General features: G+C 35.2%; 1 protein-coding gene across 1 annotated transcript in view; it reads right to left on the reverse strand.

The window, feature by feature from the left end:
• Positions 1–9,146: 9,146 nt before the first annotated feature.
• Ercc6 (ERCC excision repair 6, chromatin remodeling factor) overlaps positions 9,147–20,951 on the reverse strand; it is an 87,510-nt gene continuing 75,705 nt past the window's right edge. The window contains exons 18-22 of the mRNA XM_026410857.2: positions 20,387–20,532; positions 19,596–20,300; positions 15,172–15,376; positions 14,323–14,398; positions 9,147–12,151 (exon numbers count right to left, since the gene is read on the reverse strand). Coding sequence (XP_026266642.2) covers positions 11,729–12,151; positions 14,323–14,398; positions 15,172–15,376; positions 19,596–20,300; positions 20,387–20,532 — 1,555 coding nt within the window. The 3' untranslated portion in view covers positions 9,147–11,728. The remainder of the gene's footprint in view (positions 12,152–14,322; positions 14,399–15,171; positions 15,377–19,595; positions 20,301–20,386; positions 20,533–20,951) is intronic.

The following is a 20,951-nucleotide window of genomic DNA, read 5'->3' on the forward strand; positions in this document are numbered from 1 at the left end:
AATAGACAAGTTTCTGGAAAAATACAACTTACAAAAATTGACTGAAAGCAATATTGAATGACTGAAAATATTTTTGAAGTGTACAATCAGGTGCCCGTTAGTCCAATTAAAAATGTTGTACAATCACCATGTCTGTCTAAATATTTATCCCAAACGTTTTCATCACTACAAAAAAGAACTCCAAATGCAGGAAGAATTGCCCACCTAATCCCCTGGCAAGCACCAATCTGCTTTCTGTTTACAGAATTCCTGTACTGGACATTTCATGTAAATGGAATCATACAATATGTCATCTTTCGTCTGGCTTCTGCCACCTAGCGTGTTTTCAACCTTCATCCATGTTGTAGAATGTGTCAACACTTCATCAACACTTCATTCCTTTTGATGGCTTAGTAAAACCTCCACTGTATAGATACATTAATTTTTTTAATCCATTCCTTTATTGATGAACTCTTAAGTTTTTTCCCACATTTGGGCTATTATGAATAGTGTTTCTGTGAGTATTATATAAAATTATTTCTGAATACCAATTTTCAGTTGTTTGGGGAACATTTCACTGAGTGAAACTGTTAAGTCATATGGTAATTCTGTTTAATTTTTTTAAGAATCATCAAACTGATTTTTTCCATATCCTCACCCACAATCATTATGTTTTGATTTTTTAAAAATTTTATTATAACCATCCTAAGGAGTATCAAATGGTATCTCACTGTGCTTTTGATTTGCATTTCCCTAAAGACTAATGATGTCAAGTATCTTTCATGTGCTTGGTGGCCATTATATATATGAAATTAATCAGATTCCTTTTTTCAGGGGCAATTTACTTCTAAACTACATCCTTAGCCCTTTTTATTTTTAGACAGGGTCTCATTGAGTTGCTTAGGGTCTGCTAAATTGCTAAGGCTGGCCTTGAACTTAAAATTCTCCCATCTCAGCCTCTCCAACCACTGGGATTATAGGCATGAGTCACCTGGCTCACCCAGATTCTTTACCCATTATTTTATATTTGATTGTTTATCTTTTGCTGTTGAGCTCCCAATTCCTCTTGCACCCAATGTTAATTATATATTAACAACCATATTGAGATATAATTCACATACCATCTAATTCAACTATTTAAAAAATACAATTCAATAGTTATTAGTGTATTCAAAGATATATGCAACCATCCCCACGTCAATTTGACATATTTTCATCCCCTAAAAACAAAATAAAAACCCCTCAACCTTCTACCTAGTCCTTCTACCCTCCCCATCTCACTCACCACTCCTTTCTAAGCAACCATTAACCTTTTTTTTCTGTCCCTGTAGATTTCCCTATACTGGACCTTCATATGAATAGAGTCATATGTTGTGTTAGATAGTCTTTGATGATTGAGTTTATTCACTTAATTTTTTTTTATTTCAGTGATGCTGTACTATATAAAGTCCCTCACTGCTTGTTGGAGCTAAATAGTATTCCTTTATATGAATGTACCACTTTTTTATCCATCTCACCTATGAATAGGACATTACAGTTGGACATTACAGTGGACATTACAGTTGTTTCCACCTTTTGGCTATTATGAACAATGCTACTGTAGACATTCATGTACAAGATTTTGAGTAACCATGTTTCAATTTCACTTTTGTATAGAACTAGAGGTGGCATTTCTAGATCAAAGGGCAACTCAGTGTTTAGTCATTTGAGAAATTGAAAGTGTTTGTGCCATTTTCCATTCCTGTCAACAGTGCATGTAGGTTGCATTTTTTCTATATCCTTGCCAACACTTGTAACTTTTAATTTTAGTTATCCTGGTGGACATGAAATGGTATCTTGTTATGGTTTCAATCTGTATGTTCTCATATGCTTATTGGCCAATATTATACATTATTCGAGGAAATGTCTATTCAGAGCCTTTTCCATTTTTTAAAAAGGAATTGCTAGTCTTTTAATGATTGAGTTACTAGAGTTTAAAAATATATATATTCTAGATACAAGTCTCTTCTGGACAAGTGATTTGCAAGTCTTTTTTTCCAGTTCTGTGGGTGATCTTTTCATATTCTCGATGGTATGCTTTGAAGCACATAAATTTCGCATTTTGATGAAGTTCAATTTACCTATTTTTAAAATTTTTATTGCTTAGGTTTTGGTGTTATATCTAAGAAGGCTTTGATAAATCCAAGGTCATAAAGATTTACTCCTATGTTTTTTTCTATTTACTCTCGTGTTTTCTATAGTTTTGCTCTTACATATAGGTCTTTGATCTGTTTTAGCTTTTTTGTTTGTTTTTTTTCTCCTGTATCTGGGATTGAACCCAGGGATAAACTACCACTTAGCTACAACCCCCAAGCCTTCCAGCCCTTTTAAATTTTGTTGTTGTTGTTGTTAATTTTAAGAAGAGTCTCACTAAATTATCCATGCTGGCCTCAAACTTGCAATCATCCTGCCTCAGACTTCCAAGGTGCTGGATTACAGGTCTGTCCCACCACTTGTGTCTTGAGTTCACTTTTTATATGATACAAGATAAAGGTCTGATGTTATTCTTTTGCATGTGACTATCCAGTTATCCCAGCGTCATTTGTTGAAAAGATTATTTTATACTCCATTGACTGGACTTGGTACCTTTACTGAAAATCAGCTGACCATAGATATATGGGTCTATATCTGGACTCTCAACTTTTTACATTGATCTACATATTTATCCTTGTGCCAGTACCACAGTTAATTACTATTATTTTGTAGTAATTTGAAATCAGAAAATGTGAGTCTTTCTATTGTCAAAATTCATTAAACAAGAAGCAAAGAGCGGGGGGCGGGGGGAAAGGGTGGAGGATTTATTTTAAAAGAAAACAGTTTGTGGGGCTGGGGTTGTGGCTCAGGGGTAGAGGGCTCGCCTAGTTCGTGGGAGGCCCTGGGTTCGATCCTCAGCAGGTCATATAAATAAATAAAGGCTTTGTGTCCAACTACAACAACTAAAAAAAAAATATTTAAAAAAATTTAGAAAGGCATGGAACCTTTAAATAATAATAAAAAAAAGAAAGAAAACAGTTTGTGCTGGACAAGGTGGCACATGCCTGTAATCCTAGCGGCTCAGGAGGCTGAGAGGAAAATTTGCAAGTTCAAAGCCAGCCTCAGCAATTTAGCAAGCCCTAAGAAACCAGGAGAGACCCTGAGACCCTGTCTTCAAATAAAAATATTAAAAAGGGCTGGGGACATGGGTCAGTGGTTAAGCACCCTTGGGTTCAATCCCTGGTACCAATAAAATAAAATAAAGAAGACAGTTTGCAAGCCAGAGATGGAGCCTTGCATACAAAATGAAAGTGGATCTGAAGAAATGAAGAGTGGGACTGGCTTAAATAGAGAAACTTGGCTCCCAGGTTTCCACTCCAGTCTACATATGTAAATGAAAGTGTGTGGGAAGTACTCAGTCCCGAGTGGTTGACTGCAGATCAAAGCTTATTGGCCAGATCTGGGTAGCAAAAATGAAGATTTGGGGATCTGTTTATCTTGCTAGTTGGAAACAGGAACATGCCTGGGAAAGGACAGCAGTTAGTCCACAGTTCTTCCAGGAGTACAGGGCACATTTGTGACACCCGCCCCCCCATCAGCAAATGGTTACCAAGCTCTTCTCTAGTGTACTTAGCTATTAGGCTGTTAGTTTTGGGGATCCTTCTTGAAGATTGGGCTATTCTTAATGTTCACTTTACTTTTTTACCCCCTAAGATAGTATTGGCTATTTGGGGTCCCTTGTAATTCCATATTTTAGCATTAGCTTGTCAATTTCTTCAAAAAAAGTCAGCTGGGATTCTAATGGGGATTCTATAAATCAGTTTGGGGAGTATTGCAATTTTAGTGTTAAGTCTTCTGACACATGAACATGGAATGTTTTTCCATTTATTTAAACCTTCTTTAATTACTTTCAACAGTGTTTTGTAATTTTCAGAGTGTAAGTTCTGAACTTTTGATTAAATTTATTTCTTAAAATCTTATTATTTCCAATGTTGTTGTGAAGTATATTACTTCCTTAATCTTATTTTTTGATTATTCATTGCAAATATATAGAAGTAAACTGATTTTCAAAATATTGATCTTGTACCCTCCAATCTTGCTGAATTTGTTTTGTTCTAATAGCTTTTTAATGTATTCCTTAAGATTTTCTGTATAACTTTTAAAGAACTGAAGAATCCCACTGGACAAAGGACAACCAGTAGACCCTAAAGGAGCATCCAGCAATTCGTTATTACCAATACTTAGATAATTCTTTCCTAACAATAATTTTTACTGTTGTAAATATTCTCCAAAAAGTATTCTTTACCACAAAGAGATCGGTTCTTGTGCATTTTTGTTTTAATTTTATTTGTAAAGAGATAAAACCAAAAGTTTAAATACAAAAAAAAAAAAAAAGATTTTCTGTATACATGATCATGTCATCTGAATACAGATGGTTTTACCTTTTCCTTTCTAACCTGGATTCCTCTTCTTTCTTTTTCTTGTCTAATTGCAATGGGTCAATGTTGAAGAGAAATGATAAGAGTGGCCACCTTTGTCTTAATCATGATCATAGGAGAGAAGCATTCAGTATTTTTCCATTAAGAATTAAATTAGCTGTCGGTTTTTCATAGATACCCTTTACTAAGTTAAGTAAGTTATCATCCATTTCTAGTTTTTGACCATTTTTGTAATAAAATGTCAGATTTATTCAAATGCTTTTTCTGTATCTATAGAGATAATTGTGTGACTTTTTTTTCTATTGCTATGATGTATTATATTAGTTGATTTTCAGATGTTAAATCAACCTTATATCCCTGGGATAAATATCACTTGATGGTGGTGTACAATTCTTTTTCTAAGTTGCTAGATTTGGTTCATTAGTATTTTATTGAGGATTTTACCATCCATATTCATAAGCTATATTGGTTTGTAGTTTTATTTCTTTGTGACATCTTTGAATGGTTTTAGCATCCCAATACTGGCTTCATAAAATAAGGTGGGAATACACCCTCCCCTTCTATTTCTTTTTGAATAATCCATGTTAAGTCTTTGATTGCTCTGTAGAATTCAGCAGTGAAGCCACCTGTGGACAATTCTTTGTGGACAGTTTTTCATTACCTGATTTAACCTTTTCCTTGTTATAGGTCTATTCAGATTGCCTATTTCAGCTTGAGTCAATTTCAATTGTTTATGTCATTTTAACAATTTGTCCATAAGTTATCTATTTTTTGTCATAAAACTGAAGTATTCTTTTATAATTGCTTTTATTCCTGTAAGCTTGGTAGTAATCTTTCACAACTGATCCTTAGTAATTTGAGTTCTCTTTCTTTTTCTTGATCAAACTAGCTAAAGATTTGTCAATTTTGTTGATCTTTTCAAAGAAAGTTTTTGTAACTTTGATTTTTATTGTTTTTCTATCTTTATTTCATTAATTTCCATTCCACTCCTTATTATTTCTTTCTGCTTGCTTTAGGTTTAGTTTGCTGTACTTTTCCTCGTGACTTAAATGGAAGGTAAGGCTTTTGATTTTAAGCCTTGTTTCCTTTATAATGTAGGCAATTTCATCTATAAATTTCCCAAGCACATCCCTTAAGTTTTAATATGTTGTGTCTTTGTTTTCATTTGTCTCAAACTATATTCTAATTTTCTTTGGGTTTTCTTCTTTACTCATTGGTTGTTATTTAATTCTCTCAAATTTATAAGCTTCTTAAATTTTGCCATTTTGATTTCTAATTTCATGATTGTGAACACGGAATATCCTTTGTATTTTTTCTATTTAAATTTATTGAAGTTTTATGGGTTAGCATATGGTCTATGTTGAATAAAGTTTCTTGTGAATTTGATAAGACAGACTGGTTGTTGGATGAAATGTTCTATAGATATCTGTTAGGTGTACTTAGTCTGCAGTGTCAAGACTTCTATTTTACTGTTAACCTTCTGTCTAATTTTCTATCCATTACTGGATAGAATTATTAGAAATCGGGTATTTTAAATCTCCAACTATTAGTGTTATTGATTTCTCTCTTCATTTCTATTAGTTTTTGCTTCATGTGTTTTGGTGCTGGTATTAGGTGCATATAATTGTTATATCTTCCTGATGGATTGACCCTTTTATCATTCTCTTTCTCTGGTAACATTTTGTTTAAAAGCTGATTTTGTCTGATAAGCAAGCACTCTACCAACTGAGCTATATTCCCAACCCAAATTTGAGTATTTCTTGTTTAAAAGATCCATTAGCAACAATTTTTATTTATTTTTATCTGAGAAAAACTTTAATTCTTGTAGGTTTTTTTCTTATTTTTGTTTTTTGCAGTGCTGGGGTTCAAACCCAGGGCCTTGCACATGCTAGACAAATGCTTTATCATTGATTTATACCCCCGAGCCCTCATTCTTGATAGGATTTTTTGTTGACTTTTTCTTTTATCCCCTCTCTAGAGCACTTTGAATGCCATCCCTGCCTCTGGCCTCCATTTTTTTCAGCTCTCACTCTTACTGAAGTTGCCTTTCCACTTTCTGTTTACTGCTCAAATTTTTCTGTTTGAGTTCAGCATTTTTACTATGATATGTCTGCAGGTCCCTTTGCATTTACTATGCTTCAAGGTCACTGACCTTCCTGGATGTTTTTCAGTAAACTCAGGGAGTTTACAGTCATTATTTTAATTTTTCTTCTTTCCCTCTTGTTCTTGAAAATCCATTACATATACATTTAACTGTGTTTTAATGGCGTACTTGGTGACGTCTCACATTTCTCTAAGGCTGTGTTCATTTTTCTTCTTTTTCCTATTCTTCAGATAGCATAATCTGTCAATCTTCAAGGTGATGGAATATTTCTCCTGCTAATTCGAATCTACTGTTGACTTCTCTACTGCATTTTTTAATAATAGTATTAAACTCCATTAATTTAGCTCCTACAACTTGGAGCTAAGGCAGTTGGAGAAATGCTGACAGCCTACCCCTCCCAGTGAGGTACTTTATCCCTTGACTGTGAGCTGAGAGGGAGCTCAGTTTTCTTGAAATACATACCTGGAGCCTCTAGGTGAGGGAAATGTTGTATCTCAAACATCATAGACTCACTGTTCTTACCAAGGTTTAGTAGGTTTTCTTCAATAAGTATTACTTCATTCACATATAATTTTAGGACAATTTCCAAAAACATCATATATGTTTTTACAAATTTCACTGATTATGTTTGATTCATGGGTCTGTAGGGCCCATCACACTGACATTTTGGAAATGGAAGTCTAAGGGATGTTTTGAAGTTGGAAAATTTATACTGTGTACTTCACCACACTAAGAGTGACATTAAAGATGAAGATCTACACAATTTTATCAATTTAACAGAATAAACAATCCAGAAACTTTCCCATTAATTATATGGAAGTGGTATATAATGTAAAGATGATTTTATATATTAGGAGGAAAAGGATGAACTTTTAGGAAACCAGGTTAGGGAACAGCTTCTTAAATAAGGAGACGAAACATGGGAAGACTAAATTCACTATATTTAAAATTTTAAAACTCCTGAATAATAAAACTCAAAAAGTAGATCTATGGATGTTTTAATCTCCTTATGTAAAAGTAAAAAAGAAAAGATCTCCAACCCCAAAATCTATACCCAGTGGTAAGCCTAATATGAACTATAAAAGATTTTGAACAGTTATTAAAATTTTATCCAAGAATATAAAGGACTTAAAATGAGGCCCATCATGAAACTAATGGGTAAAATTATATTACTTATGAAAAAGTCTATTATCCTTAAACTAATAAAGTAATACAATCTCAATCAAAAGAATAACACAATTTTAGTGGAACTTAATAAGCTGATTGTACAATTAATTTGGAACTGAAAATGCACAAGACACCAAAGAGAGTAAAAAAGGAAGTGGGACTTGTCCACAAGCGGCAAAATATGGCGCAAAACCAAATGACAGTGTGAAGAGTGTGGTAAAATAGACATCTAGATACATTTCTAGAAGTAAATGACATAATATATGATGAGTTAAAACTTGGGATTTTAACTGGGCAGAAAAAATAATAGACTATTCATTAATAGCTATGAAAACTGCCTTTTATTTCTGTGTGGAACAACCCTAAAAAATTTAATAACTCATAAAAACCCAGGCAAATATGACATGAACAGGCATGATACAGCAGAGATCTACAAATAATCAATAAACATAGAAATGTTTGGTTTTATGGTAATCAGGAATATTCAAATTAAACCAAGGTTATTTTCAACCACAAGATTTTCACAAAAACCTACTGAGCCTGAGACTATCTACCTCCTGCTGCCATGGGTGTGGAGAAACTGGTCCTTTCAATGTATTGTGAATTGGAGGAAATAAATTCACTACATTCATTGCAAAATATTAAAATGGGGGCTGGGGTTGTGGCTCGGTGGTAGAGCGCTTGCCTGGAATGTGTGAGGTACTGGGTTCAATTCTCAGCACCACATATAAATAAATAAATGTCCATTCACAACTAAAAAACTTTTTAAACTGTTATTATTTTTAAGCTAGCAATTCCATGAAAGTATAGCTGTAAGAATGAAAAGATGTCTGTATATAATGTTAATTTCAGTTGCAATAAGGATGATATAATTCCATTAATGTAAATTACATGTAATAAACAAATTAGCTCCTATAATAGGAACTCCAAAATACAATGGTTTAAATAAGTGGGTAGTTTATTTTATTCTTAAGTAACAGAGCAAAGAGCACAGTTCAATACTGGCAGATCAACTTCTCCATCCTCAACACATAACCTCTTTGGAGATGCCAGGGCATGCCGAAGCTCCCATGGGCGTTCCCACCAGCAAGAAGGGAATGTCAAGAAGAGTATACACTAATTCCTTACTGAAGACTCTATCTGGAAGTTTTACATCCCACAGCCCCAAACTTCAACATGTGGCCATACTCAACTATCACATAGGTTGGGAAGTATAGTCATTAGCTGAACAACCATGTGTCCAAGTAAAGTTCAGGAATTTTATTAAAGGAAGAAAGGGGAAATACACACATTATGGCAATAAATTTTTGCCACTTGCTTCATAAATGTGTGGAAAACAGCCTGGAAGAACACACACACATATCTGTATAGGAACTATATACATTCCAAATATAGAATTTAGCTCTGGAACCCGAGCAAGATTGGTGCATGGGTGGGAAGATAGATAGCATGCGTATTGCTTGAAATTTTTTAACAGTGACGGTACATTCACATAGTAACTAAGGAATTTTAAAAATTTGACAAAAATTTCAAGTCCTTTATTTGTATTAATATAATACATTCAATACATTAAATCTATTCACAATGTACAAAGAATTTAATGTTCCAAAAATTAACTTTCATCTAAATGAATAAGTTACTCTATCTATATTGTTAAAACTTTTCCATTTAGAGCACTGTTCTTTAATGCCCTTCACCCCGGAGACATAAAGACCATGTTTACAGATCACAGGTACACAACCTACTCAAGACCATGGCTTGTCAGCAGCAGAACCGGAAAGAGGACTATCTTGCACTTATTGCATCATGCTTTTATTTCTTGCTCAAAGAGAAGGTTACAACTTCTCTAGCTCAATATAATTTAGATTCAGACTCTATAAGGATGATGTCCAAATGCTCCTCACTAGTGAACCAGATCAGTATTTTACCCTGAGAACAAGCCTGGAGGGGGAGATACAATTTTCTTATATGCTAATGATTATAAAAATAAAAACGTACCCCATAAACAGTCACACGTTTTGATTCTTTTTAGGATTTATTGAGTGGTTTAGAAATCCCTTCTAAGACCTCTAGATAATAATGACAAAATGAAGAAAATATATATGAATATTTATGAATCAAACTAAAAGCAAACAAAATGAATAAGACAGAATCCAAGAAAAGAAGTAGAAAATATAGGATAGGAATATAACTCTGCTAAGGGAAGGGAACCCTGGCCTAAGCTATCTAAAGAAAGAACAGCGAATCTCAAACCAGGGTCCCCCAACCAAAGCCACATGCATCCTGGCAGGGGTACCACCTGCACAGAACCCTCCCCTCTGGATTGCAGGGAAAAGCAAGTATCAGGTTTACACACAGCTGTTCACTTAAGCATGAGTTTAAGATTTAAGAATACCACATGGGAGGGAGGCAAGCAAAATACAAAGAAATGACAAAGAAAAAAATAACAAGTTGCAGAAAACACATCCAAGCAACAAACTGCACTGTGACGGCTTAGAAGAAATTTAAGGAATGCAATGAACTTGAGAAAACAAGACTTGAAATGATTTAAAAAAAAAAAAAAAAAACCTATGAGAAGTAAACAAGAAAAGCAAAGCTAAGAAAATAAACTGAGGATTAAGGCTACACGATCACAGAACCATAAATATAACAGACTCTAACAGTCTCTAAGAACACAATTAGCTGAAAACCAAACCATTAAAACAGGAGAGTATCACAGTGAATGCCAGCACAAGAGGTGAATGCCACTAGAAAGAAGATTAAGACTTAGACAATGGTGGTCATATCTACAACAATCAGTGCCCTCAGCAAAGCAAGCTCAACAAATGAAACAACAGATCTTCAGACACCAGCCAGCAAGAGGACAAAGAGAGCACTGCACGGTGGTCACCTCATGGTGAGGAGGGGATGCCTGGCTGTGGTCCACAGTGTAGTACTCATGTGTTCTTTCATGCATGTACTTTTGGTTTTTCTTGGATATTCCTTTTTTTTTTTTTTAAATGATAACACATTTTATTTTCCTAAAACCAATAGTGAGAATAGGGAGGAAAATGTATGTTTTGCTTAAAGCCAGAGTAAAATGAGTACACTAAAACTTTTGACAAATATTTGCTTTATTATTTATTACCAGGCTTTCATGCTTTACTAATAAAAATGCTCTCCGACTAGAGATGTCGCTCAGAGGTACAGTGCATGCTTAGCACATATGAGGCTCTGGATTAAATCCCCAGCTTCCAAAAAAGGGAGAAAAAACCTGCAAATTTAATTGTATTTTTTAAAGGAGGATTGTTTAAAGGCAATTAATATGATGTAAATTTGAAATATTATCTTTTCATGTATGGCAGATGATAAATTTAAACATTTAAAAATTATGCATCAAAATACTGTTATCAGATATTGATAAACTAATTTACTGAATAGGCTGACTAAATGTAAGACATGTTTTTAGCACCAGTAAAAAGAATTGAGACTTCTACAACTTCTTCTTTTTCTTCTTTTACTTAGAGTACTGGGAATCCAACCCAGGGAGCTTTACTACTGAGCAACATCTCCAACCCTTCTTACTTTTTACTTTAAAGTAAAAAGGGTCTCGCTAAATTGCTGATGGTGGCCTTCAACCTGAGATTCTCTTGTCTCAGCCTCCTGAGTCACTGGGATTTTAGGAGTGCACCACAGCACGCAGCTCTATTCTGTAAACTTCTAAATGAATAGTTATATGCTCCCTGACACCATCTTTTGGGTAAAGGAACAAATGTGCTCCAAGAAGCAACTGTTAAGTCCCTGATTTTAGAACACAATTCATAATGGAAAAAAAAAAAAATCATCCAAGTATTTTTCTTCTAATAGCATTATTAAAACTTCTGTTTTGGAGAAGAGTTTTTTTCTTTAAAGTTTTAGTTATGAGGTAGATGCCATTTTAAAGTACACATAGGGGCAGCCAACTTTCCTTGACAAACATATGATTATTAAGCACAAGTTGGTAATCATACACTTCCAGTAGAAGACATGACTGAAAATTTAGTGTTGTTTAGCAGTACTCTGGCTTGAGTTTCCAAATTCCTTCACCTCGAGGAGTTCTATGAAAAGTGCACAGATTTCTCAATAGTTCCCGAAAGACACAAGACTGTGACGCTGATAGCTTGGACTCAAATTCCTGCAGAATCTCCTGAGTGCTGGCCTGGCCGTCAATGTGGGCCTGAAAAGCAATGAAGTTCCTCATTTCCACCAGCAGGTCATCATGTTCTGTGGTGAGCGCCTGAGGGGCAGAAGCCTCTGGCAGGTGTCCACTTTCACTCTCTAACCGCTCTGGGAGAATTAGGTGATTTCTCGCTCTCATTCTGGCCAAGAGTGAGGAGGAAGCAAGAGCCCCAGAAGAAGACTCTGAATCTTCTGCTTTTCCACTGAAGTGATCAAGGCCATGATCTTTTCCCTCCTTTTTCATGACACCATCCTGCAGGAAAAAGAGCACTACATTGATAGGTGGAATTCTAGATTATGCCCCTACTTAGTTCCCCAAAGGCTGTGAGGGGTTGAAAAATAATTCAGGTGCCAGGTGGTGAGGTAATGGTGGAAAGAATGAAACTCCACATAACACCAAAGGAAAGGAAGTAAGCCAGACATTTGAGTCCATACACAGTTGAAGAATATTTCCTAAAACTAGGACAGCAAATTGGTGCAACCATTATGGAAAGCAGTATGGAGATTCTTCAGAAAACTTGGAATGGAACCACTATTTGACCCAGCTATCCCTCTCCTTGGTGTATACCCAAAGGACTTAAAGTCAGGATTCTATAGTGTTGCAGCCACATCAATGTTTATAGCAGCTCAATTCACAATAGCAAAACAATGGAACCAACCTAGGTGTCCGTCAGCATAGGAATAGATAAAGAAAATGTCAAATATATACACAATGGAATATTACTAAGCCTTAAAGAAGAATGAAATTATAGCATTTGCCAGTAAATGGATGGAGCTGGAGAATATCATGCAAAGCCAAATAATCGAATCCCAAAAAACCAAAGGCCGAATGAATCTCTGACATGCAGATGCCAATTCACAATACAGAGCAGGGCTAGGGAAGAATAGAGTTACTTTAGATAGAGGGGAGTGAAGGGATGGGAGAGGGTATGGGGTAGGAAGGATAACAGAATGAATCAGGCATTATTACCCTATGTACATATATGACTGACTACACGACTGGTGTAATTCTACATCATGTACAACCAGAAGAATGAGAAATTATACTCCATTTACGTATGATGTGTCAAAGTGCATTCTACTGTCATGCATAACTAATTAGAATTTTATATATATATATATATATATATATATATATATTGTGTGTGTGTCTAAATAAATAAAAAGGAAGAAATAGTAGGCCACTCCATGGGTTACCACTCTGCATACAAGAGCAGAGGGAGACAGGGTGGAAGGGCTGTCCTTCAGGCACTGCTCCTAGGAGGCTTCCTGGAGACACTTTCTGTGGCTAGGAGACTTATTCTGTTCTTAATTTCCCATGCACCCTGTCTGAAACTCAGTGAGATAAGCAGCAATATCACAGCTACACTTTTTCTTCACTTTTAAGCCTTCTCACTCTTTCCTACAGAGATAGGAATTAGGGAATAAAGGGAGACACACTGAGTGCCAAAAGAAAAGTCCATATACCACTGAAATGCAGACAGAAACCATGAATAATTGCAAACTCCTGGTTGGCAAGCCCCTGAATCCATGCGCTTGTAACATAAGGTCAATGTGCAAGTGCAGGGAAAATTGTTACAAATTGTGTAGCTCCAACCTGGATCCACCTCTAATCCAGTACCTAGCACCAGCCCTCTATGAATATTAACATCCCACACCAAGGGATTGCCGTCTCTCCCTCTAAAGATTTCCTGCATTTTCTCTTGAATGTGTATTCCTTGCTTTATCCTAAAGGCATCTCTTTTGAGATTGCCCCATTCTCCCTTGAATTTCTATCTACTTTCTTAAATAAACCTTTGTGCCTTTGGCATGTATTGCAAATTCTTTTCTATCACATATGTCAAGAACCCTGGAGGTCCTGAGTCAAGTTCTCTTTGGGAACTCCTTGGATTCTTTGGAGACCTGTCTTCTCCCTTGATACTATGTTATAACTCACGAGAATTTCCCTAAAACAATTAAAACTAACTTAGAAGGGGCCTCAAACTACTACTCAAAAGCACAAAACAGACAGAAAGGTTCTCTATTCCTAAATGTGTTTATACTAATCTAAAATTGGAATCTGAACCTGGGAATTTTTAAGTTTTCTCATTAACGCAGAAAGACAAAGAATGCTGAATGGTGCAGTTTGACCCAGTTTTCCTCTTACTGAAGTGCTTAGGGCATATGGTGTGCTCCAGAACAGGGAGAGATAAGCACATAGTCAATATAAACTCCAACACTCAAGGTTGTTTTTGGTAGCTTCATTCTAGAGGAAGGTGGTCTCTAGGCACGTTCCCTCCAGGCTGTCTTCCCAGCAATACTTTTTTTCCTGTATTAACTTTCTGAGGGCAATAACCATCTTCATATCCAGAATTTGGTGAAATTTTCCTGGCAATTCAATCAAGAAACTCCCCCACATTAACAGCAAACATGCTATCTTATTACCTGGCATTTATCTGTTGGAGATGTTGAAGGACGCTGCACAGAGAGGTTAGAGTTCTTTTTCTGACCAAATCTACTCCTAAATAAGAAAAAGAATCACAGTAGATAAAATGTTAGTTTTTGTGACGTGATGATCAAAATACTTCTTTAATAGCTAAATTTGTTCTGGAAAATTATCATCATCAAGGTTATAGTTTCAAAAGCATGTCATTTTTGGTTTTCAAGCTGTCTGCTTTGATTATTCCACTTCGTTCTACTGGGAAGTAACTGATGCATCTTGGAATGAGACCCACTCAGTATCCTCATTCAGCACATGAAAGCAATCACATTCACATTATAGGTAGGAAAGTTATTCTAAAAATGGCAAACTGAACAGCATAGTAATTACTGATTGGTGTAAGTTGGCTAATCATCTTATTAAAGTTTAATCATTATTCTAAATCTTACAGTATTTAAAAAATTTTTTTAGTTGTATATGGACACAATACCTTTACTTTATTTTTATGTGGTGCTGAGGATCAAACCCAGAGCCTCACACATGCTAGGTGAGCACTCTACCACTGAGCCACAACCTCAACCCTTTTGTACTATTTTTAACATTACCATCTTTCAAATAAAACTGATTACTACTTCTCCTGAAATTCAGCTTTAGAAAGTAAGGAATGAAAGTGAGGAAGAAGGTAAGACCACTGTATTTCCCAAATCACCCACTCTGATGTACACAATGCTTCCCTGAGAGATTTCCTATTACTGCAGATAAGCAAGCAGGTGAGCATGTTCACCTGCCCTGACTTTTCTGCTAGTCTTCACTGTTTGTCCTGCTTGTAAACATGGCAGGGAGCAATCTCTTACTTTATTCCTGCTGGTGCACCTGAAGTCCCCCTGTGGCCAGTCCAGGTGGGGATACCAGACATTGCCCCAAGACACCTTTGTCGAGAGAGCCTCAGGGCTTTCAAGGCATCCTGGGCCACTCGGTTGGCTTCTGCCTCTACCAGGACATAATCCGGGCTGGCTCCATCTATGATTGCATCGTGCTTCACCACGCTGTGCACACCCACTGATAAGAACAAAGAAAACAGCGAGAGTCACATTTCAGTTCATTGAACAGGATACTATTTTCCCTCTATAATAGTCTAGGGTTGTAGGAGATGAAAAGAACATCTTTAGCTGCTATTTGCGAAGTGGCTGTTAGAACTCAGGAACTTCACAAAAACCACTTCTATTCACCCTCACTACTACCCTAAGGGGGAGAGTTATTAATTATCCCTCTTTTACCAGGAAGAAAGTAATAAAGAAAAAAGCGAAAATAAGGTAGAGAACAACCACAGATCCAGTTTAATAAATCAAAATCCTAGTTTATTGAAAAATAATACAAAATAGACAACTAACTAGCATGGCTTAATCAAGGGAAATAAAAGGAAAAATAAATTTACAGAATTATAAATAAAAAGGGGGAAATTATTATGGAACAAAGTTAATTTAAAAAAAACACCTCTATGCAAGTTGGAAAACTAAACAAAATAGACAATTTCTAAGGAAAACAGACCAGTAACATAGAAGAAATAAACATAGCACAAAGAATATAGATCAATATCATTTATGAACATCAATAAAAAAATACTAAGTACAATACTAGGAAATAAAACCCCATAACAGTCAGAAAATTATACTCTATGACCAAGTGGAGAGTCATTCTAGAAATCAAGGTTGGTTCAAGATTAAGAATCCCATTATTTAATAATCCATATTATGATGCTGGTGGTTTCAGTATTATCCATAGATTTCTATAGATGCTGCAAATGCCTTTGACAAAATTCAACAGCCATGCAAGAAGAAAACCCCCCAAATTGGGAAGTGATGATATTCCCTTAATATAATAAAACATATACCTTAGTCATAACACCAGAATCTTACTTCATGGGTAAACGATAGAAGTTATTTCCACTGAGAATGGAAAGATGTATATTATCTCCAGTATTCACTTTCCATTTTAATTGAGTTACTAGCCAGTGCAATTAAAAAAAAAAGCAAAATCAATTAAAGACATAAAATGAAAAAGTAAAATTTTCTTTTTGCAGCTTTTTTTTCCTTTATTTTTTTTTCCAGTGCTGGGGATGGAACCTAGGGCCTCGTGCATGCTAGACAAGTGCCCTACCACTGAGTTATGTTCCCGATCCTTCTTTTTGAGGTTTTTAATGACAACCCATCTAGACAATCCTAGAATATCAATGACAAAACTTTAACAATAACTCAGAATTCTAAGAATGAAACATAAAAATTAATATATGGAAATCTATAAGCTTCCTATTCTATTCACAAACAATAGAATTTCTAAAATTTTATTTCCTAGTATTGTACTTAGTAATTTTTATTGATGTTCATAAATGATATTGATCTATATTCTTTGTGCTATGTTTATCATTGATAACTTTCTCTATTTCTTCTATGTTGCTGGTCTGTTTTGCTTAGAAATTGTCTATTTTGTTTAGTTTTCCAACTTGCATCCAGGTGATTTTTTTAAAAAAAAGAATACAATGGTGGGAAAAGCTCCATATTACAATAACAAAGAACATAAAACAGGAATAAACCCAAGATACATGTAAAGCCATTACATGCGAGAAAACTTTAAAACATGCCTGGGAGGACACGTTAGGCCTGAACAAATGGAAAGACATCCCTTGCTCTTGACTGGAATGACTTTATAACCTTCCTCCCTGTGCTAATTTATACATTTAGTGTAAATCCAATAAAAAAACAAACAAACCAAGAACTGCTTTTATGAAGCTAGCAAACTGATTCTGACATATGAAAAAACAAACAAGCACAATCAGCTAGGAAAACACCAGAAAGCTATGCCTTAACTGATAGCAGACAAACAGTAGAACACTCTTAATTCCAAGTGTGTTGCCAAGGCAGGAATAAATAAAGCAGGGGATTAGTCACCAAATCTACAAAGGATATAGAAATGCTCTATATAATAAAGGTGGCATCTCAAGTCACTGGAGAAAAACAGATTTTAAATAAACGAAGCTGGAAAAGGTAAGGAGTTACTTAATCCAAGTGGATTAGACAGACTTAAATGTAGGAAAAAAGTCATATAAGTAATATGGTAAAACATGATACAAGTTCAAGAAAATGTGGTGAATTCCATTATTATCTAAGTGTAGAAAATGTTTTTGTTATCAATGACTCAAAATAAATAACAGGTAAGACTGATAAATTTGAATTACCTTTTTGTTTTGTTTTGTTTTTCAAGGGGCTGGAGATCAAACACAGATCCTTGCACATGCTAGGCAAGTGTTCTACCACTCTTATACCCACAGCCCTATATATTTTTCTAGATAACATTTTCATGAATAAAATCATTATAAGTAAAACAAGACAAATTGAGAAAATATATGCAACATATATGATAAATAAATCAATAAATAGGAATGTTTTGAGTTAATATCCTCAATTTATTAAAACAACAACAACAAAAAAACTTAAAGGGGAACAAAAGCCAAAATACTGATTTAGAAAACAGGCAGAAGTCATAAACAAACAATTCTCATGGAAATTAAAAAAAAAAAAAAGAAAAGGAATAAGATATAAATGGTTCTATAAATGTTGTTCAGCTTCACTCAGTGAAATAAAACAAGGTATCATTCTTCAAATTTTAGATAGCCAAAGTTAAACATAGAACAAACTCTCTTAGCAAGGGTCTGGGACAGTCACTTATACATTACTGGTGACGATTCAATTTGATATAAACCTTATGAAGGGGAAAAGGACATTATCTCCAAAGATCAAAAAAAACATATACACACACATATATATATATATAATTACCTTTTGATGCAGCAATCTCACTTTCAGGAATTTTCTCTGAAACTTTTATCTCTAACACAGTACTAAAGTATATAGGTTATGCTAGCCAGCTTTTTGTCACTGTGACCAAAATATATGACAAGAATAACTTAGGAAAAGTTTACTTTGGTTCATGGTTTCAGAGGTCACAGCTGGCTTCAAGGCAAAAATATCATGGCAGAGGAAAGCTGCTTAGCTTGTGGCAGCAAAAAGAAGAGTAAAGATCCACAGAGAGACACAGTCCAAGGACACATACCCCATGACCTACTTCCTCCAGCCATGCTCTATCTGCCTATTAATACCACCCAATAGTACAGTTATCAATGGATTTATTCATTGATGAGATTACAACCTACATAATCCAATCTTTTTGCCTCTGAACACTGCTGTGTTGCCTAAGATGAAAACTTCTGGGGGGACATTTCCAGATGCAAACCATAACATGAACACAAGATTACTGCAAAGTTGAGATTTAAAAAAAGGTATTAATAATCTAAATGCTCAAATGTGAATAAACTATAGTATGTCCACATAACAGCAATAAAAAAGTAGGAAGCTTTCTATTAATAAATACAGAGTGACTGTCAGGATGTATGACAGTTTTTAAAAGGTTAAGATATTATAGTATGTACCCTTTGTATCAGACTAATATGTGCTACATATTTTGACACAAAGAAACACAGGAAAGAAAGGGTATAAACACATGTAACTGAGGAGGAAGTGATGGAATGGAGGTGAAGGTAACAATTCTTTGAATATATCTATTTGTATAGTTTTGACCTTTATAACTTTATATTAATGTATTATACATTCAAAAAGTAAAATAAACAAGGATGGGGGACCCTAAAATGGATAAAAGCAGAAATAAACTAACCTGTGTTATCAACTGTGACAACAGAGAGAAAGGAGAGGAAAAAGAGGAACCAAGAAACTTTTGACCATATTGTCAAAACTCCAGACCAAAGACAAAAAGAAATATAAAAAAAAATTGAACTCTAGTTAGCATGGTTGTCTTTTGTGGGGGTAAAGGTTTGGAATCCTAATGCTATTATGTATTCTAGGATTGATAAAGGAAGTCAAGCTGCTGAGAAGCTCAGTCTGAAAGAAGAATCACGAGTATGGAAAGGACCCTATGTAGTTGGCTGGGAAATTGCCTATTAAAGTTCAGACAGAACATGTCTATTTAAAGCATTACATCTTGCCTGTGAGTGGTTATTTGTTTCCCAAAGTTTCAAACTTCTCCAGTTCTTCAGAAAAGGGGGTAAATAAAATTTTCAGAATGTCAATACAATTGAAATCTAAATTTTAGAAGGAAAACATCTCTGGTTATGACCCCCCTCTGTATCATCAGTTAAAGGATGCCACACTAGAAATGGCTCCTTGTTCTCGTTCCTAGCACCAGTTGGTAAATGCATCTAAAGTATTACCTGATTTTCTGAAAAGCTTTTCCAAAACATAATCATCACTGCTCCGTTCCTGGGCCTCACTCGCAGGCTCAGTGTCTCGTTTGTGGTACTGCCTTTTCTTCACCAGGTGTGGGACTCGAATTCCTTCAAACTTGGCATCTTTACAATGCTTAGAGTTTTTGGCCTTTGGCTGCTGCCAAAGATGTTTTTCTGAGACCTCTTCTTCTGACACATTATGATGTTTTGTTTTTGACTTGTGCTTATAAAAATGACTTTCAATTTGTTCATTCTTCCTAAGACGTTCTGACTGAACCTGGGAGCTTTCTCCTTTATAAGAAGGACTTTGCTTTTCATCAGTGCTTTCTTCACCGGATGGCTGGGATTTTCCACCAATGCTTGCAGAATCTGAACAGTCCCTATTTCCACTAATCACTATTGGCTCCTCCCATCCAGACACTACTTTTGTCTCTTCTCCAAGCCGATCACTGCTAGTTACGTTCCCATTTCTATGAGGGTTACTTTTTAAAGGATTACTTTCAGTAGAAGTTTCTGTATTTCCTTCAGTTTCTGTTGCCTTAGATTTCTCTTCAGTCAAGAAGGCATCGTTTATAGATGTATCAGAAACAGGAAATTTTCTGCATTTTGGAATTCCACTATCTGTTCCAAAGACTGATGGAATCTTTTTTTTTAAATGGCATTTGGGTGTCTGAACATCTGAACCAGTTCCTTTAAAGAGGGAAAACAATACTAATGTTACATTACATTATTCATATAAAATTGATAATTCTGAATTAAATGACTTTATGTAATACCTGCAAAAATAGCACTAGTTTCAGTGCTCTGTGATGCATCAGGACTAGTCAGAGTAAACAGCTCATAAAGATCATTCGATTTGAAGAACCTCCTTTGTTTTGGATCTTTTAGGATTCTGTTTGTCAAAAACTGCTTGAAGATTTGTCTATAAAGATAAAAATTATGCTAGTATGAAATAATGTTAGATACACTTCAAATCTTCAGTTATAAAACAACATGAGATATAACTGCATCTGTATAAATGCCTAAATATCCCCAAAACTTTCGGTCTTATAAGATTATAGTTCTGGATGTATATATCAGTTGATCTTCCATGTTTCATAGAATTTAGATTTGAAAGAATACCTTATTAAAATGAGCTTTTACAACCTCAAAACATTTCAAAAAATATTTTTCATACACATTCATGCAGCTAAAAGCTTCTCAAAGCTGCAAGAGTCTCCCTGATTCATGGACCAAAGGTCCCATCTCCTGCCCTGCTCTGACCTTCCTATGATGGGTTCAGGAAACTGACCTGGATTTTGCAAAGTCCTGACTCTGACCTGCCCTGTCAGTTCCCACTTG

The sequence above is a fragment of the Urocitellus parryii genome, chromosome 5 (assembly GCF_045843805.1).
Source record: "Urocitellus parryii isolate mUroPar1 chromosome 5, mUroPar1.hap1, whole genome shotgun sequence".
Lineage (NCBI taxonomy): Eukaryota > Metazoa > Chordata > Mammalia > Rodentia > Sciuridae > Urocitellus > Urocitellus parryii.